This window comes from Lagopus muta, chromosome 8, assembly GCF_023343835.1.
Source record: "Lagopus muta isolate bLagMut1 chromosome 8, bLagMut1 primary, whole genome shotgun sequence".
NCBI classification, from domain to species: Eukaryota; Metazoa; Chordata; class Aves; order Galliformes; family Phasianidae; genus Lagopus; species Lagopus muta.
In genome coordinates this window covers 18,341,892-18,360,472 of record NC_064440.1, presented here as the reverse complement: position 1 = coordinate 18,360,472, position 18,581 = coordinate 18,341,892, and the positions used below count along the sequence as shown (strand labels likewise).

General features: G+C 43.2%; 3 protein-coding genes across 12 annotated transcripts in view; 1 reads left to right on the top strand and 2 right to left on the bottom strand.

Annotated features, from left to right (window-relative positions):
• Positions 1-6,841, bottom strand: part of UBR3 (ubiquitin protein ligase E3 component n-recognin 3) — a 94,298-nt gene extending 87,457 nt beyond the window's left edge. For all 6 annotated transcript variants that reach the window (XM_048953058.1, XM_048953060.1, XM_048953061.1 and 3 more), the window contains exon 1: positions 6,292-6,841. In XM_048953058.1, the coding sequence (XP_048809015.1) occupies positions 6,292-6,737 (446 nt within the window). In that variant the 5' untranslated portion in view covers positions 6,738-6,841. The remainder of the gene's footprint in view (positions 1-6,291) is intronic.
• A 96-nt stretch (positions 6,842-6,937) lies between these two features.
• On the top strand, positions 6,938-10,803 carry METTL5 (methyltransferase 5, N6-adenosine). 5 transcript variants are annotated; one of them, XM_048953101.1, is made up of 8 exons: positions 6,953-7,132; positions 7,281-7,444; positions 8,099-8,213; positions 8,635-8,816; positions 9,177-9,259; positions 9,553-9,604; positions 10,216-10,265; positions 10,691-10,803. In XM_048953101.1, exons 2-8 carry the CDS (start codon positions 7,336-7,338, stop codon positions 10,736-10,738), a joined length of 639 nt encoding a protein of 212 aa, XP_048809058.1. In that variant the 5' UTR covers positions 6,953-7,132; positions 7,281-7,335; the 3' UTR covers positions 10,739-10,803. The 5 variants fall into 5 exon arrangements, with proteins under 5 accessions (XP_048809057.1, XP_048809055.1, XP_048809056.1 ...); XM_048953100.1 differs by having other exon boundaries at positions 6,938-7,062; positions 7,285-7,444; positions 10,216-10,803; XM_048953098.1 differs by having other exon boundaries at positions 6,941-7,062; positions 10,216-10,803.
• SSB (small RNA binding exonuclease protection factor La) lies at positions 10,453-18,450 on the bottom strand. Its single transcript, XM_048953088.1, has 12 exons — positions 18,328-18,450; positions 15,615-15,689; positions 15,097-15,200; positions 14,752-14,926; positions 14,479-14,586; positions 14,281-14,381; positions 13,993-14,064; positions 13,865-13,907; positions 13,045-13,185; positions 12,487-12,670; positions 12,205-12,327; positions 10,453-10,903 (listed from the first exon to the last, which is right to left on the bottom strand). Exons 2-12 carry the CDS (start codon positions 15,678-15,680, stop codon positions 10,806-10,808), a joined length of 1,215 nt encoding a protein of 404 aa, XP_048809045.1. The 5' UTR covers positions 15,681-15,689; positions 18,328-18,450; the 3' UTR covers positions 10,453-10,805.
• Positions 18,451-18,581: the final 131 nt, after the last annotated feature.

Here is an 18,581-nt window from a genome sequence, read left to right as displayed (position 1 = left end):
GTCTGACAAAGTTCTAAGTGACTACATAGTATCACACATAAAAACAACTTTCATTTATTCTAGATTGAGTCAGATGCATGGATTTTTATTAAAAGTTGTCTACTTAAGTTGAAGATACTATTTTAAGCTCCAACAAAGGGCAATATACGTAGTTTACAGTTTTCTTGGAAAGGTAAGTGCCTGTGAGTTCTATGCCAAAGCTATTATTGCTGCAGGCAGCATGCAAAAAGCAGAGATGGGTCCTGACAAAGGTAACAGTTAATTACACAGTCCTTGTTATCGCAGGATTCAAATGGCTGCCCTACCACTCAAAAAACATCATTTTCAAAGTTTGCTCTCAAAAATCCTCCATAAAGGAGGGCATCTAGGAGACTGTTACTTAAATCACTTGCAGTTGTCCAATACCCCTGCAGACTTTTTAAATACAGAATTCCTGACATTCTGCAAGTTCTAATAAAGAATGTCCAGACACCTGAAAGAACTTACATTGATTGCCATTAAGAAAATGTAAAAGAAGTGCCTTACAAAAGTGTTTGCCAAACATGCATCCCAAATCCTGGCTACCCTGCTGCCAACGGATCCATTACAGTTCTGTGTAGATCAGATATGACCAGACATGTGATGCTCCACCCTGACAACTTTACAATCTTGGAGAGCTGAGAGTTTCAAAAAAGGGATAAAGGGAACTTGAGAAGATCAAAGCAAAGGAACTGAAAGTCAACATTTATTAGCCCAAATCCAAACAAGTCCACACAGACTTCTAAAACACCAGCTCTTCTTAAATTGAGAACTGTCAAAGTATATTACAACACAATAGCTAAGTCACACAATAAATAAATCAAATTTCAGACAAGGCATGGTATACAACAGCACTGGTCTGTTCCTCAAGCCAGGCTGACCCTACCAACAAGAACTAGAGGGGTAGGACTATCACTTATCTTTTTACACAGGGGGTAAACACAGCAAGAACTGAAGTTGTGTACGTTGATGCATCTGAATCCAAGCCGAGGACAGTCACCTCATGCTCTTACCAACGCCTGTGAAACAACTGAGTTTTCCTGAGGCATGTTTAAAGCACATGGTGTCTAGTCAGGCCACAGCTCTGAAAGCAATAATCCAAAATTATCACTTGGCTGCCAACCATTTGGAAAACACTGCAGCTTCTACTTCAGAGACTGATGCAGCTCTCACTGGATACATTCTTATGAGAAATCAAGACAGACAGGTTTGTGAGCTGGCTGTAAGTCACAATGGACTTAATTACTAGTGATCCAAGATCTCTTGCTTTCCAAGGATAAGACCAAACTTAAAGCCCTACAAAAACTCCTGAATATTACTGTGGAACCCTAAGCAGCAATACACACTGCCAAGCTTTACATATGGGGAAGGTGAGGAGAGCAGAGGGATTCAGTTATTTCCCGCACAGTAACAACGTTTCTTCAAAACGCTGTGATCAGTACAGTGCAACATGAATTCCTGCAGCCTGTTAGTAGAGGATCAGGCTGCTGAGCTGTGTTTTGAAGAGTCACACCCAGAGCAGAAGGACAGGACAGAGTTTATTGAGACTCTCACGCCAAGGTAACAGGCACTACAACCCAGACTTAGCTCCTAAGTCCCTTCAGCCAAAAGTCCTTGGTAGCCCAGAAGGTTTCAAAACAAAGAAGCTAAATGGCATTGATAGCAACCCTGCAGAATGTCCAACAATCCTGAAGACCTTTCAAGGTAGTTTCAAAATGCTCTTAGTCCAAACTCCTTGGCTACACGTACAGCCTCAGCCTGCTCTTGATGCATCCAGCCTTCAAGAAAGTTCGGGAGAAAGGCCCGAACAAGTACTCCTTCCCTCTTGGAAGCTGCATCACAAAGCCGCAGGTCCTGGAGAACTGGAACCTTCTGGCCCACCCAAGGACACAACTGACAGAGCCATGCTAGAAGGGACAGCCTTGAAGCAGCAACACCTTGCCTGTGCTAAATACTATTTGCTGTTGCAAGACAGTTGACAAACCACCAGTAGCACAGTCACTGCCTGTGTTTCTCACAACCAAGTCTTAAACTGACTTTTCTGATCTTAAGTGGATCACAGCTGCTACAACCAAAGATGATACCTTGCACTATGAACACATCTCAAAGTAACTGATATAGCAGCTTTCTCAACAGCAAGCTTGTTTTTTTTTCAATAGCTTATCTAGAAAGTTTTTAAGTTTAGGAGAAACATCCCTTACTTTTTACTTGGTAAAACAAATGGAAATAATATTCTGCTAGAGCTCCCACATAAGATGGAAAGGCTATTTCTATTGAAAAGAGATCCTGTACAGCAGCGTCTCTGAAAATGGATAAAACAGGGAATTTTGAAGAGGGAAAGAAAAAAGTGGGGACAAAGTAGCAAAGGTAATCAATACGAAGCATCTACTGTTGATAAACTTAACTAAAACTATTGTGTGTTTCCTGGCACAAACATTTTTATGTCCTGAAAAAAAAGCCCAGAGTCAATTCTAACTAAATTAAACCAGGAGAAATTAGCAGGTTGAAAACTGCAAGTATACTTCTTATACTCAGAAGCACGAGAATTCTCCACTCTTTTTGTACGGGATCACAGCAGACCCAATAGATGGCCACAGACATCAAGACGGATCTGACCCAGTGTGCAGATCAGATGGGATCTCCAAAGCCTATAAGGCTGTACCCTCTCAGATAGCAGAGCTAAAACAAAAAGCAAACATGGATAATGAGAGACAAGGCTGCAGAACACCTACAGCTAGTTACATGAAGGTGCTGTTGGACACACAACATATAACACTGACCTGTACCAGTCACTTTGTTTATAACTAGATTGGTTTTTTCACTTCACACAAGCCTACTAATAAAGAAATGGCCCATTGTCGCATGCAGAAATTGATAATTTCTTTGACTTTTTTTAATAAGTCATAAGAGAATGCAATGTTCCACGTCAACAGAGCCACAGTTGCCATAACTACCATCAAATACACAGCGAACATCAATGCCTGTTTAATGAAATTCTTAACCTGGCTTTTTGCCTTTCAGGATGTGCAACTTTTGATGGAGATATTCTCTTTGTAGTATAATGCAGCACTAAAACATCTGCTTCCCACATGATTAATTTAACAAATAAGCTAACACACAGCAAGACACACTCAGAAACAGGACACGGGGGAATGAAACAGCCAAAGAGTAGAGGCTCTGGTATATCAGGTTATTGCCTACAGACGGGAAGGGGAATCGGAACAAGATAACCACAACAGCAAGACAGCACTCATCAATAACACATCACTGATTAGTTTTACTCTTATTATAACCACATGGCATATTGCTTCTTTCAAGCTTGTTTTATACACTACAAAGTTTCATTCTTACACAAGACCATCTACCAACCAAAAAAACATTCCAGTCTGAATTTCCTCCTGTAGAACTGCAGCAGATGAGCCCATCTGCTGAACTGTGAGCATGTTCACCATCAACGCTTTAGAACTGAAGAACTATCTCCAAAACATTAAGTACCTCCGACAGAGCTGCAAATTTCATCTGTCTATGGCTCAGAACCACACAGGAGAGGACTACAAATTATTTTCATCCACTGATGTATCACCAGTGCTCAAAATCTAGAAAACTTTGTCACAGTTAGTGCTTTTCATACTTGGACAAGCAGCTACATCCTTAAAATTTAAAAACTCAGGTATTTTCTAAAGTCTAAATTACCTTCTGGTAGATTAGATCAACTGAAGTTAACCACCAAAGTCACTGAGTCCTGAATGAGAATCACAAGGCTTGAGAGCATGACAATCTGCTTTTTTTTTTTTTTTAGAATAACTGAGAAATGCAGAAGATACCTAAACCAAATTAGCAGACAGCTATCACAGTGTATCCTGACATCAGATACAAAAAAATCAAAACTAATACTTTTAATTTTAAATTCTAACTCTAAAATTGCAGTTTTGATTACTGCCAAAAGATTAACAAACATATCTATCCTCATGTTGCAGACAAAGCCACCTCTAGAGAAAACGAATAGATACTCCAGATGGTGAGCTGGAGAGCTCTCCTTTACAGCAGATCTGTTAGCTAACACCCCATTAAAACTATTTTTCAAATGACAAAAAAAAAAAAAAAAACCACAAGAAAACAACCAAACCATTAAACACATAGGTAACAGTAACCATGAGAAAGAAACTACTGCTCCTACATGCTCATTTACAATACCTACAAAGAATTGTATCTACCATCTGCCTACTGAGTTTGCAAGCAGGTTCCACATTTGATTCCTCTGCTATTAATAGAAGCTCTGGTTGGGGTGGGCAAGGTTACACCAGGCTAGTCACACTCCTATTTCCTGAATCAACAACGAAAGCCTCCCAATCACGTGTAAAGCATTACCTTTGCCATTGTGCAGCTGATTTGTACACACAAAGGTCAATCAATTTATCTAAACATGCTGCATTGAAGTTATTCAAGTCAACAGGCAACGCTGCGTGTTTGTGTGAATGTGCACAAGTATGTTTGCACTTGTTCATGGTTTTACATTGGTTTAAATTTAACTACCCCACATGATGGGCGGTTTTCCCACACAGCAGCAGGTTTGGCTCTGTATGCCCAGGGCTGAACAAGACTGCTCAGCCAAGAGTGTTGTTCCTAGACCAACAACATGAAATCCTGTAGCAGGAAGGACTAAATCCACCTCCAAGATCTAGCTTATGCCAAAGACAATTTACTCCTGAATTCTACTATTAAAAGTAATAACTGGAATAAATATAAGAGAAATGCCCTGAGGGTTTGCATCTGTTTACACTGCAAATTTATCAACTTCTTTATTGAATCAGCACTCTTCAAGAAAAAAAAAAAACTGTTTAAAATAGGAAAAGACAGTTATGGAAGCCATAAACTCTCAGATGAGAGCAATATTAGAAGTCATCTTAATTATCTGCCTTATCTGAGGTAGTTCAATTTATCCATGCTCTTTTAGAATCCTACCACTATGAGGAGCCCTCAATCTATCCCACACTGGAAGAAGTGACATGTACTTTTGACTTCTCAAGATCAAGGGGAATTGTTACTTCACTGATGCTGAGGAAAGAGAAAAAGCAGAAGTTGAACAAAAACTGACAGAGAAACAATCACTTCAGGAGCGGCCCTTTAAAGCCAATGAAGACCTATCAAAACAAAAGAACCAAAAAACAATCTCTTCCATTGGAGGGAGTCCTCAAGTGGAAGAGGCTCCACCAGAAAGGAAGGATGAAGAAATGGTGAAGGCAGAGAGTTAACAGGAATGGGGAGGTGGGGGCAAAAAAACATGACAAGAAACAAAGAAGGAAAGCACTTCAAGGCCTAGAGCAGGAGAACCATTACCACAGGCACCAAGAAACAGAACCAGAAATGTAATCTTTAAGCAGAACTGCACACATAAAAAATAAAAAAAAAATAAAAAAAAAAAAGGAGGCATTAAAAACACAGAAACTAAGGAAAGCATTTTAGTATTTCCACACTTCCTTAGCTTTTTCTGCCACCTCCACAAGGGAGGACTTACTGGGAGGAGATGGATCTTCTGGAAGCACACCATGCCAGCAAGGCTAAGACAGCTCCACAGCGCTAGTCAGAAGTCCCGTTCAGGTACTCCGAGCTGCCTCCAGGCAAACCCGTGGCCCTCCAGTAACAAACAGGAGCACAACAAGCTCCAGAAAGACAGCCGGGAGTGAGACCAGAGGTGTATGAACCAGCTACCACCCAACACAACAGCCAGTCGGCCCATCTGTTCTTACTACTGAGTACAATGGAACAAAGGCAGATATAACGATACGAAGTTTGCTCGTAAGGTCGGGCACCGTCCTGCCCGCAGTAGGTCTGCACGTCGATGGGGCGCTGCAAACGCCTCCCTTTCCTGAACCCTGCCATACCGCACCCACCTAAGCGGTTCCGAGACCCCGCTTTAATGCCGGCAGAAGCCAACGGGAGACAACACCACCCGTGGCTTGGGAGAACCGAGACTGGCTCCCGCACCCCGATCCACCCGCCATCCGCTGCGCGCCCAGATGAAGCGCAGCGCCGCCCGCGCCCACCCCAGGCCAGCGGAGCAGGCCGACACCGGGCGCGGCAACTCCCGCCCCGGCGGCGCCCTGAGAGCCGGCCCTCAGCGCAAGGCCACCGAGCAGCGAGAGGCCCAGGGCCGGGCCGGGCGAAGGCCGCCGCTCGCACGGTTGGCAGCAGGTGCCCGCCCAACGCCCCGGCCCGCAGGAGGGCGGCCGCCCGCCCGCCGCTCCCGCAGGTGCCCGCCTGCCCGCTGCTCACCCGGCCTCCCGCATGACGTTGCTGTCGCCGCAGTCGCAGGCGCCCCCCGCCTGGCTCCGGAACATGTTGTAGTCGTGCCCGGCGTGCTCGCCCTGGTGGAAGCACTCCGCGCACAGGCTCATGCAGGGCGAGATCCCGCAGGTCCGGCAGCGGTAGGCCACGAAGTTGGCCGTCCACACCAGGCCGCACAGCGTGGCCGGATCGTAGGCCCGCACGGCTTGCACGAAGCCGTCCCAGGGCTCCCCGCCCGACAACAGGCAACGGCACCACTCCAGCGCCTCGCCCGCCGCCTCGCCGCCGCCCGAGCCCGCCGCCGGGGCCAGCACCCGATCCAGCAGCGCCCGCAACTCGCCAGCCGCCGCCGCACTGTTCTCGCCGCCCAGCGCCACCTTCAGCCGCGTCGCCGTCGCTCGCTTATCCCGGCTGCTGGCACCGGTCCCCGCCATGATGCGGAAACGAGGGGCCGTTACGGCCGCGCCGGGCTCCCGGCTCTAGAGCTCCTCTCGTCGCCCTCTTCTCTTTTCTCCTCTCCTCTCCTTTCCTTTCCTCTCCTCCCCTCCCTCCTGGCGGCGCCTCCCTCTCGCGATACCGCCCGGCCGCCTCGCCTCTCCTCTCCTCTCCCCGCCCCTCCCCTTCCTCTGCCTTCCCCGCCTGACGCGGTCCCGCCCCGCCGGGTCCGGGCTTCCTCGGGGCGGCCCCGGGCGCGAGAGAGCCGGAGTGGAGCTACGGCTGTACCTGTAGGCCGCGAGAGCCGGGAGGGCGGCCGGACGGGTAGGAGAGAGGCCGGGGCTCAGCGCTCGGTGCCGGGTGCTCATCTCTGGGAACGGAGCCCCGCGCTGAGGTGGGCGGCACATGGCAGGAATGGGGGCGCCTGGCGCTGCCCGGCCCCGCGCTGTCCGCCCGTAGGGGCCGGCTGTCAGCTGTCAGCTGCTGCGGGGGGCTTTAAGGTTAGAACTGCTCAATATTGTGATGCTTTGTATTATTCTTAGCTAGAATCATAGGAGAGTGGGAAGGGATACGTGAGGATTGAGTCCCAGTGGAAACATGAAGAAATTAAAGCTCAAAGAACTGGAAAGCTGCCTGCAGGAGGTCGATACCTTTGGAAGTCCAAAAGTGCTCCTTGAGCAGTACCCGACAAGACCCCACATCGCAGGTAAGGTTCACTCCGGGCTCTCGTAACACGTCCCATTTACTGCTTCTTCCTAAGAGTGTTTGTTGCATATCCCACTGTACTCATTTACAGCTTTCACCACAGAAGTAGTTGACAAATTTTATCTAGCAGGAAGATGGATCCGTTAATTTTTAATTACGTTAACTTATTAGAAGTAAACTGATAATTTACAATCCCAAATTAATGTTGGTGGGTTTAAAAGATATGTTGTGATAGAAGCATCTTAGCCTGCAAATGGAAGCTGGAATGGTCATATTTTGTGACATACAGTCTAGTACTGCAAGTACACTCACCACTACCATAATTCTGAATTTTTCCACTATTTTAAAAGTTTGGAAGTTTCTGTTGGTTTTCCTCCCCCGAAAACTTTTCCACAAATTTAAAAGTTCTCTAATCTTTATGAATTATACCCACCAGACCAAAAATACTGTTGTTGTTTTTTCTTACCTGGAAAAATAAAAGTATCATTTTCACATAAAAATGAAAACGAGGATTACAGACAGTGAAATGAAAACATGGGGTTAATTTTGCATAAGAGAGATTCAGTTCAGTTTTCTGAAGGCAGAAGAAAATAATTTCTGTTGATTAATTGGATGTATATTTGGAATTACTGATGGTGTTTCTTTCTCCCCTCAGCATGTATGCTGTACACAATTCACAATACTTTTGATGATATTGAAAACAAAACAGTTGCAGATTTAGGATGTGGCTGTGGCATGCTCAGCATTGGAAGTGCAATGTTGGGAGCAGGGTGAGTATTTCAGTACTACGTTCTGGTCATTTTTTTTCTAGTATAGAATAGGAGAAAATAAAATCAGAACATAGCAGTGCTGAACAAATCATGCTATTTAACATGTTTCTATGGTCAGTAACCTCTCAAACAGTGGAAGAGATGGACGGTTGCCATGAAAGAAACAATAACATTTGTTTTTTCCTGAAGTGCTGAATGAAAACATGGAACTTCTTTCACAAACCTTAAAAAGATACTTGGAAAAAGCAACAGCTACTTTCATTTCCATAAGCACTAAACTTGTAATTGAATGCCTGTTTCTGAGTTAAAACAAGCTCACACTGCTCCTTTTCAAAACTTTGCTACAGAATTGGAACAGTTTCTTATTTTGCAAACTAACGTGGTTGTTTTTTGTGTGGCTTTTGTTTTGTTTTAACAATAGATTGTGTGTTGGGTTTGACATAGATGCAGAGGCATTGAAAATATTCAACAGCAACCTTGAAGACTTTGAGCTCACAAACGTTGACGTGGTTCAGTGTGATGTCTCCTCTTTACCAGACAGCATGTCAGAGACTTTTGACACGGTTATCATGAATCCTCCTTTTGGTACCAAACATAATAAAGGTTTGTAATTCTGAAAGTCAGTCAGATGCAATTAGGAACAAAGTATCAGGGGAGATACTTTTAATGAAATCTCTCTGCAATATGGGACGATGTTTCGCTGTCCTGAAATCAGTTTTTTAAGTAGAGGTCAACCACTCCAGTGCTACAGCTAAAAATCACTGGGTTTCAAACATACAACACTATTTCATATCCTTTATTTTTTTAATTAAAAACAGTTGGCAAAGTTGCAGAAATACTTTCTATAACATATTCACTGCTGTTTCTCAAATAGCTACTGCTTCAGAAAAATTGAAGCATGAAACAGTTCTGTAAATTCTCTTAAACTTGCATTTAGCAATTCTGATTTCAGCACTCTTCTAGGGATGGATATGATCTTTCTGAAAACCGCTTTACAAATGGCAAAAACAGCTGTCTATTCCCTTCACAAGACTTCAACAAGGCAGGTAGGTCCTTCCTGTTAATAGAGTGAGCATTAAGCAAACAATTAAGTAGCTGGTAATTTGTCATACTGTCTTTAGTTTCTTTGATTTGTTCACATTTCAATGGTTTGTGCCCATTTTGAGTGAATACTGATATCAAAGACTACCTGTGATTTTGCATACACGGACATAAATACATCAAATGTTTTAGGTTGAAAAACAGGCATTGGAGATTTCCTAAATTCATACGGATGTGTTGATATTCATAGAACTCTGTAAAAATCAGCCTTTAAAGACAGCTCTGTTTAACACTGCAGCATATTCAGAAGAAAGCAGATGAATGGGAAGTGAAGATGGAAGTCATAGCAGGTAAGATTAATTTCTTATTAAAAGTATTTTCTTAGGGGCTAACAGCTGTAAGACAATAAAAACTTAACATCTAGAGGAAAATTTAAGTATGATTTAAGACTAAAAATGACACAAGTGTTTTTTAACCTTTTATTAGAAAAAAAAAAAAAGAAATTTGCATAATTTTATTTCTTCCTGGACTAGCTTTTGTCTTCAGGCAGAAATTACCCATCTTCCTGCTTAAGAAGGAATAACATAACCAAAAAATTGAGTTCTTACATGAGAAATCATCCTGCCATTGCAGTCAACCAAGTATTTTGGGCAGTTCAGTTATTCTCCTGATCCTTAAGTATCATCAGCTACATGGTTTATAGTCATACAACTTAAGACATGGAGTTGCACAAGTGCCTAAGATGCGTTTTTGCTTCTCAGCTATCCACTTGTCTGATATAGGCGGATTAAATTTTCAGTCCTAATTAGTGAAGAAATCTAGCATAGAGGTCAAAACTATTATCCAGTCAAGGCTCAGAGATGGGCAAGAGAAGCAATAGAAGGTAGATGTAGGGTGTAAGTTAATAAACTTACAACTTACAATAATCATTGCAGAGTAACATTTTTTATACTGTTCACAGAACTTAGATATGACCTACCAGCATCATACAAGTTCCATAAGAAGAAATCAGTAAGTATAAAACCTAACACAAGTGAGAAGAAAGCATCTTGTATGAGGGCAACTGAATTCCACTGAAAGAACCTAAGTTTTAGGCTCATACCTACTGGATGATTCATAGAATTTGAGAAAAGTTTCTTATGGCAGCACTAAGTTCCATTGCGGTTACTACTTAATGGTTGAACAGATGGGTCAGCAATGAGCAGTTTTCAGTTCCGAATTTATTGGTAGCTACTATGTAATATCACTTTGAGATTATGAAGTCAGGAACCTTTTACATTTGAATGGGATGCCAGAGAATTTGAGAGCATTGACAGTATAAACAAAACTATACATACAAAAGAGTTTTCCAGAGTGGCACCTTAAGAATAAGCATGCTGCTTTAACAACAACAAGAAGTTGTAACCCAATGAAATGAAGGTCTCTTCTCATTATAGGTTGACATTGAAGTGGATTTCATTAGATTTTCTACCAGAAACTCCTGAACTGAAGCATGTCTTTAAAACCTATTTAAAATGAACTAATAAAAACAATGGTATTTTTACTTTAGTATTACTGAGCTCCATCTCCATTTTCTGTTTTCAGTTGTTTTGGTGCAGATTCTTCTTTTTCTGTTTCTTCTAGTGGTCTCTTCTTAGGACTTACTGGTTCTGCAAAATTGAATACATAGTCATTTACAGTAAAGGAAAGCCTTTACACTACCCCAAATCTTCTGGGGGAAAAAAAAAAAAAAAAACAACAACAACAAGAAACCACAACTTAAGTTACTCTGAAATATTCATACATGTTTGCCCAAGCGTGGGTCCTAGATTGATCCTCAGCCCTATGGCTATGATAGATGGTTTGCTTATTATGTGACTTTGAATTTCTACGCATTCTTAAATAATGAAAGATTCCTTGTTGTCCTGGTTTCAGGTAGGACAGAGGTTAATTTTGTTGATAATGTCGGGTATGAATCTGTGTTTTGGCTTTAGGAGAACAATGTTTATAACACATTTTAGTTGCTGTTGAGCAGTGCTGCGTAGAGCCAAGGTCATTTCAGCTTCTGGTACTCCCTGCCAGTGAGGGGGCTGTAGCAGTACAGGGAGCTGGGAGGGGACAACCAGGACAGCTGACCTAAACTGGCTAAAGGGATATTCCATATCCCATAACATCATACAGAACAACTGAACTGGGGGAGTTGGCCGGGGGACTGTCTGGGCATCAGGCCAGGTGGTGAGTGCATTCTGCATCACTTGTTTTGTAAATATGTATATACTGTTAGCATTACTATTTCTGTCTCAGTAAACAGCTTTTTTACTTTAAAATCTCAACCAACAGGTTGTGGTGTCTGCCCCCCCACTTCCTGCCAGCATCCCACAGTGGAAGGGGGAATTAGCAAATAGCTGTGAGGTGTTTAGCTGCCTGCAAGGTTAGATCACAACACCTGTAGAAGTTCTACCACTAGGGCAGGTAAGAATATGACAGAATGAAATCTAAGAGGTGTAGGGTTGAATGGTTGTGTTTTGTTGGTTTTTGTTCTTTGTTTTTAAAGCAGGTCACATCTAAAAAACAGAAGATTTAGCTGTTCATCTTCTCTGAGCCCCCTACTGCTATCCAGAACTACTGGACTTGATATGCCTCAAGATGCTGGGGTAGGGATGGGGAGGGTGGCAGTAGTTGATGGTAACCACCGTCCTCAGTACAGAATGCCTTGAATAGTCTTGCAGCACAAACTCAGCATCTAGTAAATGTTTAATACTTTTTTTTTTTAAATGTGTTTTGGACAGTTTTAACTTTTGAAAAGAGTTGAGCAGAGGACCTTAACATTTACTTTACTAGTACTGACAGAGGACAACAACTGAAGTATTACAGCATAGGGCCAAACCAGAAAAAAATTTAGGAAACAAAAAATTGTCCATCAACAAGCCCCCTGCAGTAAAGAAGGTGCATCCCATGCAGAATAGTATACCTGTTTTAGTATCATCTTCGCCTTCTTCCTCATTCTCAAACTTTATTTTCTTGCCCTGAAACTGTACCTTCCCTTTGTGTGAACCTTGAGGTGTCTTCCCCCCTCTTCCTTTAAGTTTGCGTCCTGTTGGGATAAGATGACAGGAACTTGGTATCATTTGTCTTTTAATTGACAAACTTAAAATCACGCTTTACAGTTAGTAATTATCTCATGATAATGAAATTGTGAATACATAACACCACTCCTAGAACACTGTAAATGCTTCAACCAGTCAGAGAGGACCTTTTCCTTTTTGTTTCAGCAATTCCTGCTGATCTTCTAGTATTTTTTTCAGAGCTTCTTTCTCTGCATCTCCTTCTAGCAATTCCCAAGTAACATCTTTGTTCCGAAGCTGTAAGTTTCCATTATGTGCTTCCTTAGCTTTTTCCAGAGCTTCTTTTGCAGCATCCTTAAACAGGATAATTCCCTTAAAAAGAAAAAATGGTATTTGCATTTGAATTTTATCATGAAAACATTCAACTTGAATGATGAACATATCCTGCTAGGTACCTCAGCAAGTTCAGTGTTTGCATGGTGTGAAATATCTAGACTGAAGCAAAACCCTCAAGCTGTTATAACAAACACTCTCACTCTCAGGTTTCAACTCATCAGCTGAGGAGGCTGGAATCTCTACTCATCCTTTTGAAGGAATTTAAGCAAATGATTTTATTCTCTAAATATTCTGCAGTTGCACAAGTCAAAGAGAAAAAAAGAATTACTTGATATAAAAGCATATGCATTTAATGATTCAGTTTCAAACTAATTTGAAGATCTTAACTCCATGTCCAAAGTTATACTGACCTCTTTTGCACCTCTTACGAAGTGTATCCATTTGATTTCTCCATGGTCAGAAAATACTGCATGGAGATCTTCTCTGCATGTTTGATCATCTAAATCACCGGAAAACTTCAAAAGACATCCTGTCTTTTCTTCTAGAGATTTCTTTTAAAAAAAAAAAAAAAAAGTTTTTTTATTGAAAAGCCAAGCTTTGAATATATTTTTTCCATCCCTCTAGCATAACATCAAAACACGCTAATAATAAATAAGCAACTGAAGTCAGCCTTTTTAGTACCACAAGTAAGCAAAGCATCCTTGCTATGTATTTATGCTGATGTCCAAGTCTCATACAGTTCCACTCAAGACATTTTTAAAAACACTTTTTCTTTCTTTGCTTACTGATTTATTTATGTGTAATTTGGGAATCCTTTCCATAAGATATTTATGCTCTTGAGATTTTGAAACAGTTCCAAGGGCTGAGAACTCAGGTTGAAAACGTACATAACACAGATTACATCCCTATAAGAGTCTGTAAGTAGAAGAAAATGGTCATCTAATTGATACATTTAGGATCCTGTCTGAGCAGGTGAACGTACCTACTAATTCAAATCCAGGATAAGCCTTTAAGTCAGTCTCTTGAAAATAAGACACAACACCATGACAAAAGAAGGTCTTACTGTAGGTTAGTTGTGGAATTTATCTCAACTTTTAAGAAAGTGATCTATTATAGAATGTAAAGGTGTGACTATCCCCCACCTTAGCTTTACAGCGTGCAGCTGCAAAAGGATGGTTATTGAAAATCCATGAAAAAACAGTTTTCAAGTACAGACAGATAAATTCATACCATCTCAGCATCTGCTGCTTGTTTCTGTTTTGCTTCTTTTTCCCTGTGGAGAAGTTAAGATTAGTTAAGAGGCGGTTCTTGTATGGTCAGGTGATCAAAACCAGGCATTTCTGCTGATAAGGACTTACTGTTTAGCTCTTGCTTTGGCCTCTACTTTGTTTTGTTTCCTTTCTTCATTCTTCTTTGTACAATACTCTTCCCTTCAATGGAATGTAAACTTTGTTAATACTACTTAGATTATTCCACTGTAATTACTTTATAAGACAGTCTCAACTATTAATTGGCTACTTCTGCCTTTAGCTGTCAAAATACTCATCTCCAAAGATCTGTGTTATTGATATCTGTAAAGCAGCATAGAAACTTCAATCCACCCTTGACCACTCTTATCAGCTCACACGTCAGGTAGGTGGACTTACTTGAAAAGCACTATCAGCTCTGTGTCTTTGTACTTTTGGTTTGGGATTTCTGTGAACTTCTTGGCAGATTCAACACTATCAAACACTGCAAATATTGACCCCTGTTGAGTAAGATACATTTAATTTTAGAATAATTTAACAAAATGTACTGCACAAGGCATCCCTGCCCCGGGTCTAACTGTTCATTGCAAGAGCTACCTTGAATGTTTTCTGCAGTGTTCTCCTCATTTGAATGTTTTCAACTGGACCTTTATCCTCCAGCCATTCTTTGATATCATCAAGAGTTGCATCTAATGGAAAGCCTTTCTGTAAAACAGCACAAAGCTTCAATTGTATGCAACAAACTGTAATACCTCATCAGAAATAACCCCCTGACTATCTACTATGAGTTAACTCAAGTTGATTTTGGTTAGATGCTTTTCAGTCAAAGCCACCCAGAATAGCTCAGAGCAAAGGAAGAAGCTTACTTACAACATATACAGATCTGTTTTTAATTGCAGCTTTGTATTGGTCGTTTAATTCAGGAAGGGGTTTATTTGGAGATCTTCTGATTTTAGTTTTGTCTTCATTTATTTCCATTAGACCAGTCTTGGATTTTCTTAGTGCTTCTACTATAACACCAAAATCTTTCGAAAGGCGACTTAACCTATCAAGTAAGGAGACGAAGGTTATGAAAAATACACAGGGAGAAGCTGAAGCCAAATGTTAAAACAGCAAGAGAAAATGCATGTGCAGAACAGACACATTTGGCCACCAAAACAGATTTTAGTAGCTGAACATTACCCTTCTATCCAAATTAGATGTACTTTGCTTTACCTGTTGAATTTGATCATTACTTCCAAAGGCACCCAACCATCATCTAATTTGATCTGTTCCTTTAGGAACTTGTCTCTTGGTAGGTTGTGATTGCCAAAATAGTACTGCAAAAAAAGAAATATTTGTTTTGAAATGTTCACGCTTCAAAAGCTCTTTTCTGTTAGACAATTTACAGCAGTGGATGAAAATGTTCAGGATTCTAATTGTTATTTTTATTGGAATTCTCATATTCTTACTTCCTGCTTTAATGTGACACTTCCAAAAGTAAATCATAATAGCAAATTATGCAGCTTGCTAATAGTTTGAACAGCACAGATTCCCAAACAGGATTTTTCCCCCCACAATTAAGCCACACTGAATTAAAATGCATCTTCCTATTTGCATGCAAAGAATAACCCCAACAAACACAGTAATAAGTTGTTTACTGATGCACAGCTTCCCGTTAGCCAAGTCCCTACCAATTAAGGTCTCCAAAAACTACATTTCAGTTCAGGTCCCAAACTATAAATTGAACTCACCTCAATTTGCTGACAGATTTTGCTCTCCAAGATAGACATGTTTTCACCATCTCCATTTTCAGCCATTTTCACCAGCTGTGTTGAAGAGAAATCAGAGCAAAGTCACTAAATACTAAGAGCTTTTCTGTAGTGCTGCATTTAATTGCAGTCTCTACAAGATCTTCAGCTGCCTTTATTTTTGTGAATCAGCTCTAAATGTGACCTCAGAACTTCCAGGTGGAAACTGGAACAATTAACAAACAAATAAAATACTTCAGTATTTCAGTTTTTTGCATTCTACATTCAAGATTGACAGTATTTACCTTTATTCTAGTCACAGATCCACAGCAATAGATTTGAGCCAATAATAACTAACATTTGTCAAATCAAACCCAAGGCCTCACAGCTAGGCAAAACATCTCTAACGAGATTTGTTTGATATTTCCATTAAGTGTAAACACTTCTCAAGGAAAGAATGAGGAAAAATGTGGGTTTGTAAAGGTGTCAGAAATCAGCCTGAATTCAGCTTTGAAAATCAAAGCACAGATTTTGAGTTTCTCCCTTTGGGCTCTTATTACACTCATCAAACCCAGCTGCAGAAGATGAAGCAGATTCACAGCCTTCAGTTTCCCCAGTGTTCAGTCAGTGAACATCAGGACTGCAGGTGAAGATGGGTTTGCATTCCAGTCTTGCACATCCTAGTCTCCACTACTGTGCTTCCACCTGTACCTAAATGCTGGGACACTTTGAAAAGTATGATTTTACCAAGTGTTAATTAACAGCCATGCTCAAAGCATCATCCATCTATAAAATACTCTGCAGAAACTCAGGCCACAATCTGCTGGCTCACGGTTGCAGTCATTTCAGAGATGTCCCACAGCAGGCAGCCCAATTCCAGCAAACCAATCAGTTCACCGCCTCACTCAGGTGCCATCATTATTACTCTCCCCCATGCTGTTGTCCCTGGCACCTGACTCCCAAATAAGTTTCTGATACTACCTAACCTTGTTGAATTTATTGTCAGCTTACAGAATAGACTCAGCTTTTTCAACTAATTAACCATACATCATGTGCCTTTGCAGCACCTTATCCAAGGAAGGCCAACCCACTGAAGAACTGTTCCACTTGATTCATTTTATCACTAACTTGTTACAGATTCTCAGAGACACCTTGACAGGGCTGGTGGGGCTGGGAGATCAAGAGACCATGAAAACCAGGAATGCCCTTCTGTCTGCGGAAGGTGACTTAGCACACATTGCTATGGCTCTTCTCCAACATGGCCGATTTTGTTAAGCACTATGCAATCTTTTAAGTGAACCACTGGCCTGCAGATGCTTTTCACAATGCAGCTCAATTATTTAAGATAACATACTACCTACTAGGAGCTATGGAAAATGTTACTGTCTTGCATATTCTGAGGGGAAAAAAATAGTATGATGGATTTTAACTATGTATCTTTTTTAAAGAAACCCCAGCACAAAGAGAAAATGTGCAGTCGCACCTACACTGAACTGAGGAGAGGAACCATGCACCATCAGCTCACAGCTGGCAGCATCCGGCAGGACAGTAGGAAAAGGCCAGGCAGAGGCAGCTGCTACAAGATCCTCTCGGGGTGAAATGCAGCCAGGCTACACCAGTCTGTCCCTTCAGCTGCTCTTGTTGTTTGGTTTTACAGTACCAAATGATACCCTTCATACAAGTCTCCGTTAAAATAAGATCAGGGGTCCTTTAGGCCACTAGGCAGTGCTGCGCAAGAGAGGAATGAGCAGAGGCAGCATCTGAAGTGATAGGGTGACAGAAGCGCTCAGCAAAGCCAGCTGTTATGCTTCAGTCTCGTCATTTAGAGAGAACTCCCTTTCAGTCTGCTGGGGGCAGCCTGGCTCTTGTAACCCCCCCCCCCAAGAAACATCCCTTCCGAACCACGCAGGCACTCCTGTTTTTACCACTGGGTACCGCAGAGGCCATTAAGAACCGCTGCGGTAGGAGTGCCGTGCAGCGTTATGGAAAAACGGGCCCTCGCCTTAACGCGCTCCCTCTCGTCCTTCACGGCTACTCCGCAGCCCCGCCGCCCGCTCTGGGAGCCCAGCTCCCCCAGCGACTCGCGCAGAGGCCCCGCTCCGCTGCCAAGAAGAGCAGAGCTAATCCTACCTCCTCGATAGCGCTTCGGGGCAGAAAAACATCCCACAAGGAAGCTTAAAGCAACGGAGGACTACGGCAAGCCCTTGAGATGAAGCCTTAGAACCGAGAAAGTTTTACTCCTGGGCACGGCATCCAGGCCGGCAGCGCCGAGCCGTGCAGCGCCAGAGGCCGCTCCGTCCGCCGCACACAAGGACCGCCGCAGCAGCGCGCGAGAGCAGGACGGGCGCGAAGTAGAATTCGTCGTGCCGAGCAGTAGATGCGAGAAGCACCGCTCCCGGGCCGCCCCGCAGCGGCGGTTCCGCGGGGCACGGCTCTGCCGCTCGCCATGTGCCGACACCCGCGGGCACACAGGGGTGCGGCGCGGGACGCCGACAAGCAGCGGGCAGCGCGTGCCCTGCGCGGCGGATGCGGGCGGCGGCACCATCCGCCCGGCCCCGCGCTCCCGGCCTCCTTTCCCGGACGGCCGGCAGCGAGAAGCGCGGGAAGCGCGGCCCGCAACGGCCGGCGGCCCCGGCCCCCTCGCGCGGTCCCCATCACCCGCCCGGAGCCGTCCCCGCGCGGAGTCGCCCTCACGCCTCGCCGCCCGCATTCCCACCTGCGCCGCTTGGCCCGGCTCAGACCGCACGCGGCACCGCTCCGCCGCTGGAAAGGCTGCAGGCTGCGCCGCGTGCCCAGCAGCCACCGCCGCCCTCACGTGGGTGCCGCTTCCGGGGCGGGGCCGCTACCGGAAATGGCGTGTGGAGGAGGGTTGCCGACCGTTGTAGCTGCGGCTATTGGAAATTACAAGCATTCGAATACGTTTGCGTTGAAGATGCTAACGGTGCTATAAATACCGCTGTCACGTGGATA